Source organism: Nelusetta ayraudi, unplaced genomic scaffold (genome assembly GCF_046127955.1).
Source record: "Nelusetta ayraudi isolate G7.1 ecotype Tasmania unplaced genomic scaffold, CSIRO-AGI_Nayr_v1 ptg000110l, whole genome shotgun sequence".
NCBI classification, from domain to species: domain Eukaryota; kingdom Metazoa; phylum Chordata; class Actinopteri; order Tetraodontiformes; family Monacanthidae; genus Nelusetta; species Nelusetta ayraudi.
In genome coordinates, this window is record NW_027466160.1 from 494262 (window position 1) to 510000 (window position 15739).

The 15739-nt window shown below is 50.3% G+C and overlaps 3 protein-coding genes and 1 long non-coding RNA gene across 10 annotated transcripts in view; all 4 read left to right on the top strand.

Annotated features, from left to right (window-relative positions):
• The first annotated feature begins 472 nt into the window (after positions 1 to 472).
• Positions 473 to 5600, top strand: acot9.1 (acyl-CoA thioesterase 9, tandem duplicate 1). 2 transcript variants are annotated; one of them, XM_076049062.1, is made up of 16 exons: positions 473 to 644; positions 1280 to 1374; positions 1557 to 1583; positions 2169 to 2214; positions 2583 to 2753; positions 2836 to 2873; positions 2989 to 3072; positions 3203 to 3306; positions 3400 to 3473; positions 3812 to 3879; positions 3995 to 4106; positions 4214 to 4304; positions 4419 to 4504; positions 4614 to 4701; positions 4955 to 5105; positions 5236 to 5600. In XM_076049062.1, the coding sequence occupies exons 1-16, from the start codon at positions 631 to 633 to the stop codon at positions 5289 to 5291; spliced, it is 1305 nt and encodes a 434-aa protein (XP_075905177.1). In that variant the 5' UTR covers positions 473 to 630; the 3' UTR covers positions 5292 to 5600. The 2 variants fall into 2 exon arrangements, with proteins under 2 accessions (XP_075905177.1, XP_075905178.1); XM_076049063.1 differs by lacking the exon at positions 1557 to 1583.
• Positions 5601 to 5986: 386 nt separating this feature from the next.
• On the top strand, positions 5987 to 11658 carry pdha1b (pyruvate dehydrogenase E1 subunit alpha 1b). 5 transcript variants are annotated; one of them, XM_076049057.1, is made up of 13 exons: positions 5987 to 6158; positions 7158 to 7178; positions 7456 to 7614; positions 8227 to 8292; positions 8385 to 8558; positions 8662 to 8788; positions 8882 to 8973; positions 9055 to 9147; positions 9438 to 9593; positions 9930 to 10001; positions 10246 to 10313; positions 10403 to 10511; positions 10594 to 11658. In XM_076049057.1, the coding sequence occupies exons 1-13, from the start codon at positions 6099 to 6101 to the stop codon at positions 10756 to 10758; spliced, it is 1362 nt and encodes a 453-aa protein (XP_075905172.1). In that variant the 5' UTR covers positions 5987 to 6098; the 3' UTR covers positions 10759 to 11658. The 5 variants fall into 5 exon arrangements, with proteins under 5 accessions (XP_075905172.1, XP_075905173.1, XP_075905174.1 ...); XM_076049059.1 differs by having other exon boundaries at positions 5988 to 6158; positions 7456 to 7551; XM_076049058.1 differs by lacking the exon at positions 7158 to 7178.
• A 555-nt stretch (positions 11659 to 12213) lies between these two features.
• Positions 12214 to 15739, top strand: part of rps6ka3b (ribosomal protein S6 kinase, polypeptide 3b) — a 20419-nt gene continuing 16893 nt past the window's right edge. Inside the window, exons 1-2 of the mRNA XM_076049054.1 lie at positions 12214 to 12783; positions 15621 to 15680. Of these exons, the coding sequence (XP_075905169.1) occupies positions 12715 to 12783; positions 15621 to 15680 (129 nt within the window). The 5' untranslated portion in view covers positions 12214 to 12714. The remainder of the gene's footprint in view (positions 12784 to 15620; positions 15681 to 15739) is intronic.
• Positions 15687 to 15739, top strand: part of LOC142903446 (uncharacterized) — a 2286-nt gene continuing 2233 nt past the window's right edge. For both annotated transcript variants that reach the window (XR_012929243.1, XR_012929244.1), the window contains exon 1: positions 15687 to 15739. This exon is cut by the window's right edge. This is a non-coding gene — a long non-coding RNA (uncharacterized LOC142903446).

Genomic DNA, 15739 nt, shown 5'->3' on the forward strand with positions numbered 1-15739 from the left:
AAAACACTCGGACTCGACCAACAGTGTCAGTCTCCAAGGTCCCCAAGTTATTCTACATGTTTAACAGGCCTTTTTTGAGTTACATGATGCGAGGCAGCACATGCTGTGGCACTGTACTGACGTCACAGCAGTGAGTTAAACTCCAAAACAGTGGATCAGCCCGCGGAAAACTCACACGGAGGCAACGCAGGTTGTTACTCATCCAGTGTTTTTCCACCTTTTCAGCTCCTGAACTAGTGCCAACACAGCCAAATGGGGCTTTATCGGGTTGTTTTTTTTTTATCCGAGGTACCACATATATTTCTGTAGAGTGAATTACTAACATGTAATTTGAAACGACCACAGAAACTAACTCCGTGAAAAACACGGTGGAGATATTTTGGTTGTGCCGGGGCGTGTTAGCAGGTCAGCAGCAGCCTGGCAGACCAATCTCCGGGGTTCAGCGATACATTTTACGTCACTGGCCGTGGGCGTGGCTTCGTGTCAGCACGGAAGTGGTCGTCACTGACTCCTGTTGCTGCTGCTGCTCCACCCCGAGGAGCCTCGTTTTCTCTCTGTCCCTGTAGCCCGACCACCGGCTCGGTTCGGACCCCTGGTACCTCACCTCTGAACCTCCCTCCGGACACCAAGATGCTCTCACCGAGGTTCGTGCCACCTACACGGGCAGTTCTGTGAGCCTGCCTGCCCAATGAACAGAAGGCTTGACGGTAGTAGTTAGCATCGTGGCTAGCTGGTTCTGACAGCTGATTGGTTGGGAGGCTCTCCCTGGTTGTTGCAACAATTCTTTCACCTTTTGTGCTGAAAGAAAGGATGAATGAGTCATTGCGGCTCGTTCAGGGCGGAGACTGATGATTGTGTACAGAAGGGGCGTGTCCTCCTCACGACACAAGTCCAAAACAAACCACACATTTTCCATATTTTCGTTGTGTTGCACGCATACGTTTAATTACTTAATGTCTGAATACACCGAGTTACTTACGAGTACTGAATGGTAAGTTCTCACCCTTTGACCCATGACGTAGCTGGAGTTGTTATGAGGACCGTCATCTCTTCCTGATAAACAATACTAGCAGCTAAATGCTTAAAATCAATAGTGAATGGTTGCATGATGCATGTGGTGCAAGCTTCAGTCGAGCTTCAAGGCCACTCCACTGCCTCCGCCGAGGTGATATCAATAGAAGAGAAAAGTAAGCCATGAGTCCTACAGTTCACTGGGTCAACTCAGTCTGTGTGTGTGTTTGTTTTTTATTCTTGTGTTGTCCTGTTGTGGACGCTGCAGGTTCCTGCTGCTGCGCTCGGCTGCCTCCATGACCTCCAGGTCGCTGTGCACAGGAGGCATCATGCGGCAGGGCAGAGCACCAGACATGGTCGAAGGTGAGACTGCAGCCTGCTGTTGCACTGCTGACTCTGACCCTGATGATTGATTAGTTGATTGACTGGTTTGACCGATTGACTTTGTTTGACTCGGTCATTGTTGTTTGTGGTGCTGCTCCATGACCCGTTTGTGCTTCTCGCCCGATCCTCTGTCAGGTTTAATTGTGTTTGTCTCTCCGCAGGAAATCCTCTGTTGCACGTGTCAAATGGTGTGTGTGTGTGTGTGTTGGTAAAAATCCAAAAAGCAAAAACTCCTCCAGTCTTGCAGGAACTCTTCTTCTAATTTGTTGTAATTGCATATTAATTCTCCTCCTGCATGTGCTGACTGCTCTTAGGAGATGAGCTGGTCTCCTGTTCTGTCCTCTGAAGGCTCTGATGCTCCTCCTCCTGTTCCACTTCCTCTACCTTCTCCTCCTCCACATTCTGTTCTTATTTCTCTTTCTCCTCCTTCTCCTCCTCCTCCACAGCACTAAAACTAAACTAAACTAAACCCTCGATTGGCACCATCCTTTCTTTCCCAGTTCCTCACAGTTTGGGCCTCAGTAACCAGAAAGAATTCAGAATGATGGGACGATCAAATCCATCAGCAGAGCAACTCTGTGTCAGTTAACAGTCGCACATAAAGATTCATCTCTAATCTCAAAGAAGCACATGATACAAGCTCCCTTGTTTGTTATTTTTAAAGGTCAATCATTCAAGGTTATCTTGGAGGCTCCAGCTGTAAACTCACTCTGTTTTGTTCCTCAGCTCTGATGAAGTTCTCAGATGACCTCCTTGTTTCTTCTTCTTTTCAGTGCGAAACCGGCTGCGAGAAATTGTGGGAGCTTCCACTAACTGGAGGTACTGAACCAACATGGAAGTTCAGGGTTATGGGCCTTTGGGAGACTGAGAGGAGAGATGTTTCTACTGGAGCTCAGGATGGACAAACTTATGCTCAGAAATAGACAAATTGCTTTTAAAAATCTGATCAAAAATAAATCTAAAAGTGTGATATTTAAATGTTCTAGTGTCCAGAAGAAGTGGTTTATTAATCTCCATGACAAATAACACTCATGCAACACAAGTTATATCACTTTGACAGAAAATCTTTCAATCTTTCCTTTCACGTTTTTTCTTTGCCGCTCTGATTCCTGAAGGTTTGCACCTTGTTTTTGAACCCGCTGGTTTCCCCTGTTGTTGTTGTTGTTGTTGTTGTTGTTGTTGTGCAGCGACCACCAGCAGGCCATGGCTGAGCGAGTCTCACTCTCGTCCATGCTGGCCAAGTCGCAGAGTGAGCTGCCCGCCAAGAAGATGAAGGACAGCTTCCTGGAGGTCCACCTGCCGCTGGGCTCTGAGCCACAGCTCCGTGAGAAGTACCTCACCTTCCACAAAACCGTCAGGTACACACACACACACACACACACACACGTGCGCGCACACACACACACATTCAGCTCCTTGCTGATCTTCGCTGCTCTGCAGGTTTGGGCGAATCCTGGAGGATCTGGACAGTTTAGCAGGTAGGACGCAAACACGTTCTCGCTGTCGCACAACCAGGAAGTCCAACACACACTCACTCACGCTTGCTTGTTCTCCTCCTCCTCCTCTTCCTCCTCTTCGTCTTTGTCTCCGCAGTCCTCATCTCCTACTCACACACCTACAATCCGGTGCTGAAGAGCTCGCCGCTGTCCATCGTCACCGCCCTGGTGGACAAGATCGGTAAGAGACATCCAATCTTCTTCACTTGTGTGTCAGTGTGTGTGTGTGTGTGTGTGTGTCTGTGAAGAATGTTTCCTGGGCAGCTCTTTTAAAATTTTAAACCTGTAACCGTCGTCCTGGCCCCCGGCAGACATGCGGCAGCACATCATCTACCCCGACTGTGACATCAAGTTCACCGGCCATGTGACCTGGGTGGGCAAGACGTCCATCGAAGCCAAGATGCACATGTCCCAGGTAGACGCGCCCCCTACACACACACACACGTTTAAAAGGAAAGGATTGGCGTTAACACACAAGAGAAGCTGAAAGTTTGAACTCCTCTCTCAGTTCCATGATGGCGCCTACTCCCCGGTGCTGGATGCTACGTTTGTCATGGTGGCACGAGACCCAGAGAACAAGAGGCAAGACCAAGACACACACACACACACACACACACACACACACACACACACACACATACACACACACACACACACACACACCTTTATTTTGAAATGTTTTGCGGTTTTAATATCACAAGATTTTTTTTAGAGATGGGAGTGGGTGAAGGACGAATTCCCTGATCATTATATTTCATGTGGAAACTGCACCTCAAGCATTTTGCATGAAGCGCTGCCTCAGTTGTTGCATTGTCTCACCACAGCTCTGTTCACTCAGGGTGACTGTGCTGATTGTTGGTTCGTTATCCTCACTTCCTCCTCCTCCTCCCCCTCCTCTTCCTCCTCCTCCTCTGCTCCAGGGCCGCCTTCGTCAACCCCCTCCAGCCTGAGGGGCCAGAAGAGGAGAAGCTCTTCCAGGAGGGAGAAGGTGCGACCACCTGCTCCTCTCTTCTGCAATGGAGACGCTTCACCTCCTCGCTGTAGCCTTGAACTTTTCTTTTCAGCCGTGTTGACTGTGTGTGTGTTTGTGTGTGTGCCTCCAGAAAACAAATCTCGCCGTGTGGAGCTCAGCACGGCGTCGCTGCTGAAGGTCGCTCCCACCGCTGAGGAGAGGAAGATCGTGCACAGCCTGTTCCTCAACACGCTGGACACAAAGTATGAACGATGTCGCACTTGACAGTCCGTCTCAGCAGTTTTGAGCCTCGGAGGTCACAGGAGATAAGAAGGATGTTTTCTTCTCCTCCCTGGGCCTTTGTCTTCAGGACCGTCAGCTTCCGCAGCAGACTTCTGCCTGAAAACTCGGTGTGGATGGAGGACGCCAAGCTGAAAGGGCTGGAGATCTGCCACCCACAGGTGAGACGGGGAACAGCACTAAACTGCAGGAGCCAGTTTGCGTGCAGTCATGTTCTGACCAGTTTCCTTGCGTGTCTGTGTGTGTGTGTGTGTGTGTGTGTGTGTGGAGTTTAGCAGAGGAACATCTTCAACAGGATCTTTGGAGGTTTCCTGATGAGGAAAGCCTACGAACTGGGCTGGGCCAACGCCTGCTCCTTCGGGTGAGTGGGGGAGGGGTATGTGGTGCCATCAAGCATCACAATTCCCAACAGAATGTCAGTATCAAAACTGACCTTTAACGGCTTTTCACTGGCTTGTCTCCTGCTGCAGAGGGTGGCGACCCAACCTGGTGGCTGTGGACGACATCCTCTTTCAGAAGCCGGTGGAGATCGGCTCCCTGCTGCTGCTGTCTTCACAGGTTGGACCGCATGTTACCTGGTTCTTTTGTGTCTTTAGATGTGAGAACAAGGCAGATATATGATGATGATGATGATGATGATGATTATTATAACCACATCAGTCTCAGTTGCTGCTCTCCCAGTGGCTCCAGTTGAGTGGTGTCCGCTCCAGTGCTGTGATAAAGACGTTGACTGTGTGTGTGTGTGTGTGTGTGTGTGTGTGTGTGTGTGTGTGTGTGTGTGTGTGTGTGTGTGTGTGTGTGTTGTTTGTAGGTGTGCTACACACAGGGCAAACACATCCAGGTCAGAGTTCACAGCGAGGTGTTTGACCCGCTGACCCGCCAGCACAACACCACCAACGTCTTCCACTTCACCTTTGTCTCGGACCGAGACGTCCCCAACATCATGCCCAACACGTATGGAGGTGAGCGTGCGCGCGCACACACACACACACACACACACACATTGTGACACACACACACATTGTGACTCACACAGGTATTTTTTTTTTCCAGTGAAGTTTGTTGCTGATGTTGACTGCTTTTGTCCAACAGAGTCCATGTTGTACCTGGATGGAAGGAGACACTTAACTCACACTGTTGGACAGTGAAAGATGACGTGCCAAAGACTTTAATAGCTGATAAAAGGAATGTGTATGATGACAAGATATATGGTAAATGAGTGTGTGTGAGACTATGCATTGAGTTAAAGAAGAACAAGTAGCTATAAAACAGTAATTACAAAAAATAAGATCAAGTTTACTGTCGGACACCACATGGGGGACCTGCTTCCTGTTACTACTTTTGTTGTTTTGTTCTCCACTTTCGTCAACTAAATGAAGAGTTTTAAAGTTGCAGCCAGCTCGACTACCTATCCACCTTCATTCTGTGGCCTTGTTTTTTTCTCTTATACTGTACACTATAAGTTTAAATATATATAAAGCTATTGCTCAAGTTCATACCTCTTTTTTATGCTGGAGGGGAAGTTTTTTTTGTTTTTTTTTAATTGTCAGATTGTCACAACAGGAAGATACTACTTCTTTTTTTAAAAAATATATTTCAAGCTTTAAACTTTAATGTATTTACTCTATTGCAATAAATGTATTCACCTTTACCATGGTTGGGTTTTTTTTCATTCTTTACATTGACAAGAAAGAAAGCAATAATACTACACAGCTGTTAGTTTGTATGAACACATCTACAGCCGGAGGTTTTATATTTTTGAACTGAAACATCGCGTATTGTATTAACAGAATCACGGCTATAAAAGTTTGAGCGGAACTGTTGGTCGGGGGGAGTGTTGCCCGCCGAGAACCTTTCCGGGACGGACACTAACAGGAATTAGCTACCTGCGCCGCTCTGTGCCGTCTCATTCCGCCGCTGTAATCCCGCCTCAATCCGGCTCGGCCCTCACTAGCATGCAAAACATGTTAACCATTATTTCTAACGCACTTTGCAGGATCGCTGGCCGGAATGTGGTGAGTTTTCTCCGGGCTTTCCCCGCCGTGTTGGCAGCCTGTTCTAGGACAAGGCTAACCGCTAACTAGCCTGACTTCCCCCGCTCCGAGGCTGACCTTGTTCTCAAAGGCTAGCAGCGGTGGATAGCTAGGCGTAGCATGGTTTTTCTTTTTTTTGGCGGGGGGGTTACGCGGTAGCTTCACGTCGGGTGTTGTTGCACGTTGGCGTACTATGAAATCACAGTTTAAACGCGGCAATCGGGACGATATACGTGAGCTCGCTGTTGCTGTCGCTTACACGTCCGTTTTGGCTGCAATTTCACCTCAGCATGTTAACATCTTTCTCAAACGATTCCTTCATGATGCATTGAATTGAATTGATTCTTGTTCAACACGATGCTCTGATGTGGTGTGAACAGCCAGGAATACTGACGTCACCAACGCAGCAAAAAGTAAGACCAATCTAATACTGGAATGGCGTGGTTTCCTCCAGAGGTATGATTGGAATGCAGAGTAATTGACGTAATTTGATTCCAACGGAAATTCAATTATTGGCTGAAAACTCATCAGTGCATCTGTTGCAGCCGCTGTGCCTGACTGAGCCCCCAGCTCTCCAGTCTCCCTGCAGACTGCATGCTGCTCGTGCTGTGCCGCTCGAGTCCCAGCAGGGATCTTTAAACAGTCCTGGTTGGTGATAAACGGCTACGGATAATGCCCTCCTTTAGATAATCTGCCGGTGTGTCGCCTCTCTTCCTCTCAATAATGATTTGAAAAACTACAAATCCCGACCTCGAAGGAGCTGAAAAGCAGCAAATGTTTGGTGCTCTAGGACTGTAGGACGCTGCTGTTGGACTCGACTTTCCCTCTGGCTTCCTCTCCCCCATGATCCACACACATTCAACCTCTCTCCCTCTCGCTCACACACACTCACACACCTGCCTTACTTATTTCTCGCTTTTCTCCCCCTCTCCCTTACCCTTCCTCCCCCACACTCCCACCCTGGTCCAACCTGAACCCCAGGGAGCCCAAACTGTGTCAGAGGTAAGAAGTTTGCTGTGGCTCTGCTGCTGTTTGTCGCTAGGTCTTGATGGAGACCGGCTGATCAGGCACTCACATGTTGCTATTGCTCTGATCAGATGTGGAGTCGGCACACGCACTCCACATTGGAGCCTTTTCAGCAGTCATGTGTGCTAGAGAAACCTTCATCCTGTGTGTGTGTGTGTCTCCATGTAGCTGTGACTCTCCCCTCCTCCCTGTCCAGCTCCACAGCTGTTCTCTGCTCTGATTTGTCGGCTCCTGTTGTGCCCCTCCCCCCCAGCTGCTGACTGACCTGTCAGAGTACGTCACGCTCGCGTCTCCACCGCCTCCGCCTCCACCTCCACCGCCGCTGGCGCGACCGCCCGAACCGCCTCCAGTCAGTGCTAGAGCGCCGCCTGCTGAGTTAGTTAGTGTCCTGCGCGAGCGGCCAGTCACACCAGTAAGAGTCGAAGCAGCTTCGTGACCACTAACGGGAAACAGAGACGAGATGCCTTTTCCACCAAACTGAATCTAGTGGTTCAAAAAATACTCCAAATAAAAATCCAGCCGGCGTTTTGAAACATTGGTGAAGGAGCAACATCTTCACCACCTGTAATAGTGGTAGCTGCGTGGCTCCCCCTTGGTGGTGCCTCCTGGTCCAAACAGGAAGAGAAGCTGGGGAAGGGCAGACTTGGTGGAAAAGGAGCTTCTGTGCTGCCGAGACTCACTGTGACGTGAACTTTAACCACTAACTGGGTTTAAACTCGGTCCAGGACTGCTGGAGTCTGTGTTGGTGCTTGAAGCTGCTGTGTTTTTGGTTTCAGCGTCTAGACGTGATAAAGTTCATCAGCTTTTGGTGTGTTCAAGTTGAACTGTATTTAAGAGGACAAACCCAATGGGCGGCTGTGTTTTGTCTGCTTTGCTGCAGACATTTACTGATGTTTAATGTAAATATGAGCGGTATCACAGCTGCGTGTGTGTGTGTGTGTATTCATAAATGTTTCCTTACTCTTCTCTTCTCTTCTCTTCTCTTGTGTGTGTGTGTGTGTGTGTGTGTGTGTGTGTGTGTCAGGGTGCCAGAGTGGTGGTCTCCCGCTCCTTCGCAGACTTCACCCCACAGGCCACTTTCGACATTAAGGTGCCCTCCCAAAAAAAGCAAAACAAAACACAAAACCTCATGAATCCTCATTTTTTTTGTTTTAGCTTCTGTTTTGTGTTGTGGGCCAATAGAAATGCGACCTGCACCGTCTGGAGGAGGGGCCTCCGCTGCAGGCGCAGCTGACCCGGGAGCAGGGCCTGCAGTACTACCGCCTCATGCAGACAGTGAGACGCATGGAGCTCAAAGCCGACCAGCTGTACAAGCAGAAGATCATCAGGGGCTTCTGCCACCTGTACGACGGACAGGTGAGGAGGAGGAGGAGGAGGAGGAGGAGGAGGAGGAGGAGGAGGAGGAGGAGGAGGAGGAGGAGGAGGATTAATTGGCCGACTGTCTGCTTATCTCCAACAGGAGGCGTGTGCCGCAGGTATCGAGGCGGCCATCAACCCCTCGGACCACCTGATCACCGCCTACCGCGCCCACGGCTACACCTACACCCGAGGAGTTCCCATCAAGGAGATCCTGGCTGAGCTCACCGGTGAGCAAATCAAGCAGACTCAACCCCCCTCAGCCGTTTTGCGCCGGTCAACCTGCAGATGAATCAGCCACTGTTCTCCGGCCTTGCTTTCAGGTCGTAAAGGGGGCGTGGTCAAGGGCAAGGGCGGCTCCATGCACATGTATGCGCCGCACTTCTACGGAGGCAACGGCATCGTGGGAGCTCAGGTGGGAGTCGCGGGCAGCGTCAGGTTCTCCTCTCAGGCCCGGCCTGCTCTCAGCTCACGCAGGGTTCTTCTTCTCCCCCAGGTTCCTCTGGGTGCGGGCATCGCCTTGGCCTGCCAGTACCAAGGCAACAACCAGGTGTGCGTCTCGCTCTATGGAGACGGCGCAGCCAATCAGGTAAAGCACCTGCACAGGGGAAAAAAAATCACTTAAACACTTTCTGCAGCTTGGACTGGGAGTGACGTCACACCCGTGTCAGGTTTTTGATAATTAGAAATGGAGGTTTAATGGCGGTGAAGCACCCCCTACTGGCCGCCTTTTTTAAAGCTCGTCTTCTTCTGCATCATTGCACATTGTGTGTGTGTGTGTGTGTGTGTGTGTGTGTGTGTGTGTGTGTGTGTGTGTGTGTGTGTGTGTGTGTGTGTGTGTGTGTGTGTGTGTGTGTGTGTGTGTGTGTGCGTGCCCAGGGCCAGCTGTTCGAGTCCTTCAACATGGCGGCGCTGTGGAAGCTGCCCTGCATCTTCGTATGCGAGAACAACCAGTTCGGCATGGGCACGTCGGTGGAGCGCGCCTCTGCCAGCACCGACTACTACAAGAGAGGAGACTTCATCCCCGGCATCAGAGTGAGTCTGTCTGTCTGCATGTCACTCAACACTCGTGGTCCTCTGGCAGAAACCGCAGTGCCTGTCGATGGCCTGCAGGTGGCCTGTGTGGACCAACACTATAACAGGCGGCCGCAGTTGACGGCCCGTCCTGGCAGTTGCAGGTGTGAGCATTCATCCAGCTGTTTGATGCTCATGTATGGTACTGCACACACACACACACTCACACACACACACACAACCACAATGAGGCTGTGAGAGCGGCTGAGTCTTCTTCTTCTCCTCCTTCCTCTTCTTGTTCTCCTTCTCCTCCACTCTTATTTTTTATTCTCTCTTTGTGTCTGGTCTTTGTGGCAGGTGGATGGGATGGACGTCCTGTGTGTGCGAGAGGCCACCAAGTTCGCTGCAGACCACTGCAGATCTGGAAAGGTGAATGCAAGATAGAACACACGCACACACACACACACACACACACACATGCTTGCATGCTTCCTGCCGCTGATCTGAGGTGAGATGAGGAACTGTCAATCAGACCAGATAAGACGACAGGAAGTTTCCCTCTTTGACACTGAGAAGTTGAAGTTTCTCTAACAAAATTCGCTTTTTGCTTCCGCAGACTTGTCGAACAGTTTTCTGTGTTTTTTAAATTTTATTTTTTTGTTTTATTTTCCAGGGTCCGATCGTTATGGAGCTGAAGACCTACCGCTACCACGGACACAGCATGAGTGACCCGGGTGTCAGGTGACTCCGCTTTAACCCTCCACAAACTGCTGTCTGCACCAGTCCACACTCCCAGCAGTTTTTTGACCTGTGACGTCACTTCCTCCTAGTTACCGCACACGTGAGGAGATCCAGGAAGTGCGCAGCAAGAGCGACCCCATCTCCATGCTCAAGGAGCGCATGCTGAGCAACAACATGGCGTCGGTGGAGGAGTTCAAGGTGAGCGCAGACAGGAAGTGGTGACTTGATCGGACTGCGCTGAAAGAGCCAAACTCATGCACGTCTCTTCTGTTCCGTCCAGGAAATCGACGTGGCGATTCGCAAACAGGTGGAGGAGGCGGCCCAGTTCGCCACCTCGGACCCGGAGCCGCCGCTGGACGATCTGTGCAACCACATCTTCCACAACGACGCGCCGCTGGACGTGCGTGGGACTCACCCCTGGGCGGTGCTCAAGTCTGTCAGCTAAGACACACCAGGAAGCGACTCCGCCCCCTCGTCCACGTTAGCATTCCGCACCTTAACCGAGGCTCCGCCTCCTCCTGAGACCTGTCAGTATTTATTCATAGTTGTATATAGAAATATTTATTTTCTGTCTGTCCTTTTGGTTTGTTTGCACATGTTGTGTTGTACTGGGACGCTACTGCCAGATGTCTGAATGTGTGTGTGTGTGTGTGTTTGGGCTTCAACTTTTGCAGGGCTGTGCAACACGCGCACAAATTGGATTTTTTTTTTTTTTTTCTGTCACGTCCTCCAAATATGATGCCACTTCTATTCCTCTGATCATTTTTTAGGCAGTTCTTCCTTTTGGCTTTTCAATGCGTCAAAACCAGAATGAGCTTTAATCCAGGAAAGCGGAATGTGTCAATTTGTCACAGGTCATTACGCACAACAACTATGTTTCCTTGAGTCTCAGTAGAATCTTGTCCGGTCAAGTTTCTTGTCACCACATGGAGTTAATGGTTGTCTTCATATGTTACAGAAGCGTGACAATTTATTTCTGTTTTAGCACAGTCTAAAGGTCTGTTTTATTGTTGTACCGTGGACATAAAGCAATATGGTGACATTAATGCTGAATGACAGTGTCTCTAGCAACGCTTCTGTCTGTTCCCTAACTGCTCCACTTTCCCGTCATGAACCTGAATCTCTCAAATAATGACCAAGCAACAACCTTGCAGTGGGTTTGTGGAAGTGTGAAGATGTGGAATATACTTAGACTGTGGGTGAAACCGAAGGCAGCTGGACTTTCTGTTATTCTTTTAATCTTATCTCTGTGTTTACTGATCCAGAGTCTTTCCAGAAGAAACATCCAGCTTCTAACGACTGTGTTTCAGGGAGATTGAGTCTGGCAGTGAAACAATAAAACTTGTACATGGATGAGATGAAATAACTCTGTCTGTTTATGACCACTGCATTAAAAAAAAAACTCCAACAGAATTCTGAGAATATTTGTTCTTTTGGAGACTCTTCACTGGTAGACACGTCATTCACAACTGTGACCACTAGATGGCGGTAGAAGGTTAATTGCTTTATACCTGGCACATCCAAAGGGAAATAATGGCGATCAATTAAATTAACCAGATGTGTTTAATACACAAACATTTTTAATGTAGTGTATTAATTTTTCTCAAGACAATTTCCATGACGCCCTCCTGCCCCCAGGGTATTTTAAACTTTCTGTGTGGTTGCTAGTAAAGAAAGTGCGCTAATGTAATGACCGAATGGATGTTGTCACACTAACAAACGGACCAGAACAATAAAACAGTAGCTCCCAAAAATAACCTTTAAAAAAATAAATACATTTCAACCGCTAACCAAACCAACCAAAGCAGCGCCACTGCGGCAGCGATTGGAGGAGGAGTGGCGCCCCCTGGTGACGCAGCTGACGGCGGTGTGACGGACAGGTAAGCCGACACCGGCCGCCATATTGGGTAACGCCGGAAGTGAGGGAGGGAGGGTGAGCGAGCTGGAGGAACAGATTGAGAGATAACAGTGTGTGTGTGAGCGTGTGTTTGTGTGTGCGCGTGTGTGTGTGTGTTGAGTCAGTTTCCGAAAAAGACCTCCTCCTCCTGCTCCTCCTCCACCTCCTGTCGGTGTCTCCGGAGGAGCAGACAACAGAGGGCGGTCTGAGCGCCGCGGCCGATCCGGACTCAGGAGGTGTTCTCTCGGCTCGGCGAGCTCGAGTCCCGCGGAGGTCCGCCGCTCCCAACCCGGAGCAGGAAACCGGAAGTCAATTAATACGTCAACAAAACAAACCCTCACCCACCTCACCCCACTCACTCACCCGGAGAGCGGAGGGAGACGGACTGACGGAGTGGAGCGGAGCGACTGAGCGGCCGGAGCGCCAGTCACACGGAGCCGGGGAGGGACGAGCGAGCCTGGGGCAGTAAGAACCGGGAAGTAGCGGCAGAAGCAGCGCAGCGACATGCCCCTGGCTCAGCTGGCCGACCCCTGGCAGAAGATGCCGGTGGGAGGCACGACGGCAGCAGGCGAGGTGAGACACACCGGAACACGGCCGGGCCGAGGGCTGAGCCTCCCGGGTCGGGCCGGCAGTACCGGCTCAGGTACAACCGCAGAGCAGTGCCGCAGCACCGGAGCTCACTGCACCGGATGTTGCTTGAGAACCGGAACTCTTGAGAGGTCCGATAGAACCTAAAGAAGAACAAAGAAAGGCAGGAGAAAGATGAGAGGAAGTTTTCACGTGTTGAAAAGGAAAAAAGTTGATTTAGTTTAGTTTGTCGCTGCTTGTGAAGAACACGAGTGGCGAGTGTAAAGTTCAGCCTTTCAAAGTAAAACCCACTTCAAATTAAAGGCGCGTTGGTTTTTAAATTGAAGTGAGTTTTGTTTGTGTCGCCATCGACACACTAATGACCACTTGAAGTTCAACACTTTGTAACTGTACTGTATTCTTAAAATTTGTGGCTTTAAAGCTGTAAACCTTATCATACGCTGGGGCCCAAGATCACCGTGTCTAAAGTCAAGCAGTGGAGGGAGGAGTGCGAGTGTGTTTACACCAGCACCCAGCAGGAGTGTGTTGACATCAGCTGCCGGCCTGCAGCAGCAGCAGCAGCAGCAGCAGCTCTGCTGGTGCAGCAGCAGAGGCTGTAAAACACAGAGAGAAATAATAATTATCGTGATACAGGTCAGGGTGACGCTCAGCTCACTCCTCACATGCAGCTTTGCATGCCCGCACACACACACACACACACACACACACACACACACACACTCACTAGCAGCAGTGCTGTGACAACTTTTTTCGATACCTGGCTGTCACTGCAGGACGAACCTGTGCTGGAATGTGGAGCTGCTGGGGCGCCACTGTGCTGACACTGGTGCTGTTAATGCTGATAATGTCTCCAGCGTCTTTCAAGGGCAGAAAAATCCTCTCAGAATATGATAGAATTTATTTCTGTCAAGTAGAAGGAAACTGATCCCCTCCGTGGCCGTTCCGCCTCTTCCTCGAGCCGTGTGTTATTGTTTTAACGTGAGAAACTGGAGGCGTGACTGCGAGCTGACTCCTGTGGAATGCCACAGCACCGCCTCCTGATGGGACTCACACACACTGGGCTGCTCTTTCAGACAGACGCACAAGTGTGAAGGGGAGACTGCTTTTTATTCTTTCCTTCCTCAGAAATATTCTCCATAGAGAGCAGCAGGAGGCTGCGTGAATCAGGAAGAACTTTCCTCCACTTCCTGTATGAGGTGTCACAAGGGCTGCCTAGTGTCCCCCCTGTGTGTGTGTGTGTGTGTGTGTGTGTGTGTGTGTGTGTGTGTGTGTGTGTGTGTGTGTGTGTGTGTGTGTGTGTGTGTGTGTGTGTGTGTGAGGGACTCCGTAGGCAGATAGTGAACAATAAAACCTGATTCATGCCAGAGCAGCACTGAGTCACGCAGCTCCTCCTCGACAGGCTCCTACCTGCCTGCAGCCTTTTTCTCACGCGGCCTCGTCCTTCCTTGTCCACCAACCAGACTGCTGCTGCTGGAGTGGTTGAGGAGGTGACCTTTGACCCTACCATGCCTGAAACGAGGCCTCGTTGGTGCTTTTCTAGGCCAGCAGGAGGAAGAAAACAGAGAGAAGGAAAAAAAACAGCACCCAGACAAAGGAGGTGGGGAGGGAGGGGAGAGAGAGAGAGGACCTTCTTCTGTGGGACGTTTCACCCTGAAGGCAAAAACCCATTCAACACTTTGACACACACACGCACTCTCTCTCTCTCGCTCTCTCTCTCACTCAAAGAGCAGACAGGGACTGAACTTGTCTGGTGAAATGCGGAAGTGGCAATGGAGAGTAATTCAAGATGCAAATGCTGCTGCTGCTGCTGCTGCTGCTGCTGCTGCTGCTGCTGTTGCTGCTGCTGCTGCTGTTGCTGCTGCTGCTCGTGCTCGTCAATATTGGCTCATCGTCTCGAAACAGGAAGTCAGAGAAAAATGTGCACTCAATGGTTTCAGACCAAAATAATCAGATGTTGACCTTGTTGAAGGTTTAAAGCAAGAAAACATGATGCACTTCTCTGCTACCCTGTCGGTGGCGATTGTGGGTGGGGTTTAGCTGTCTGCAGCCAGCCAGCCAGCCAGCCAGCCAGCCAATCAGCAGCAGCAGAGAAAGGCCTTCCAATCCTCTTCTACTGAGGAAACTTTGCCCATCCATTACTTGCATCTTGTGCTGCACTCGTCTGTAGCTCCGCCCTTTCCTCCTCAGAGGATGCTGATTGGTTGGCGGGGCTCATCAGGTGTTTTGACAGCTGCAGGAAGTGGACTGCTCGCAGCCCCTCCCACTGGCTTCCGGCCAATCACTGAATCAGGAAGTTGCGGCGCGGCTTCAGTTCCTCATCTCCTCCGCCTCCCTCCCTCCCTCCCTCCGTCCTTCCCTCCCTCCCTCATCATCAAATCTTCCATCGCTCTTCCTGTCCGACCTCACCCTCACTACTGACCAGTATTATTATTATGATCATATTATTATTAGTTTTTCCACTGGGCCTCTGCCAGCAGCAGCAGCACTATCAGTGTGCTGCTGCTGCTGCTGCTGCTGCGTCCTGCTGTCCATCCAGCAGGGAGGCAGACTGGCTGCTAATCTGGATTACATCACGCTAATTCATCTCTGCTCTTCAGTGGCCCAGCACTTTAGTGACCCCCAACCCCCAGATCCTCAGCTGATCCCAGTCCAGACCAAGGACAAAAACTAGATGAAAAAAACTGTCTAGAATATTTACTGCTGCTGCTGCTGCGTGCGTGCGTGCGTGCGTGCGTGCGTGCGTGCGTGCGTGTGTGTGTGTGACCTCTCTTGTCTTTTTATTTATTTATTTGTTATTCATTTTTGTTTATTGTTGTTTGCAGGACGGCCACCAGGACGGCGACGACTCGGTGGATGACGAGTCCATGTCCAGCGTCTGCGGCGTAAGTCTCCGCCCCCTTTCTCCTCACCTGACACTGGCTACTTTGGGGAACAGTTGCTG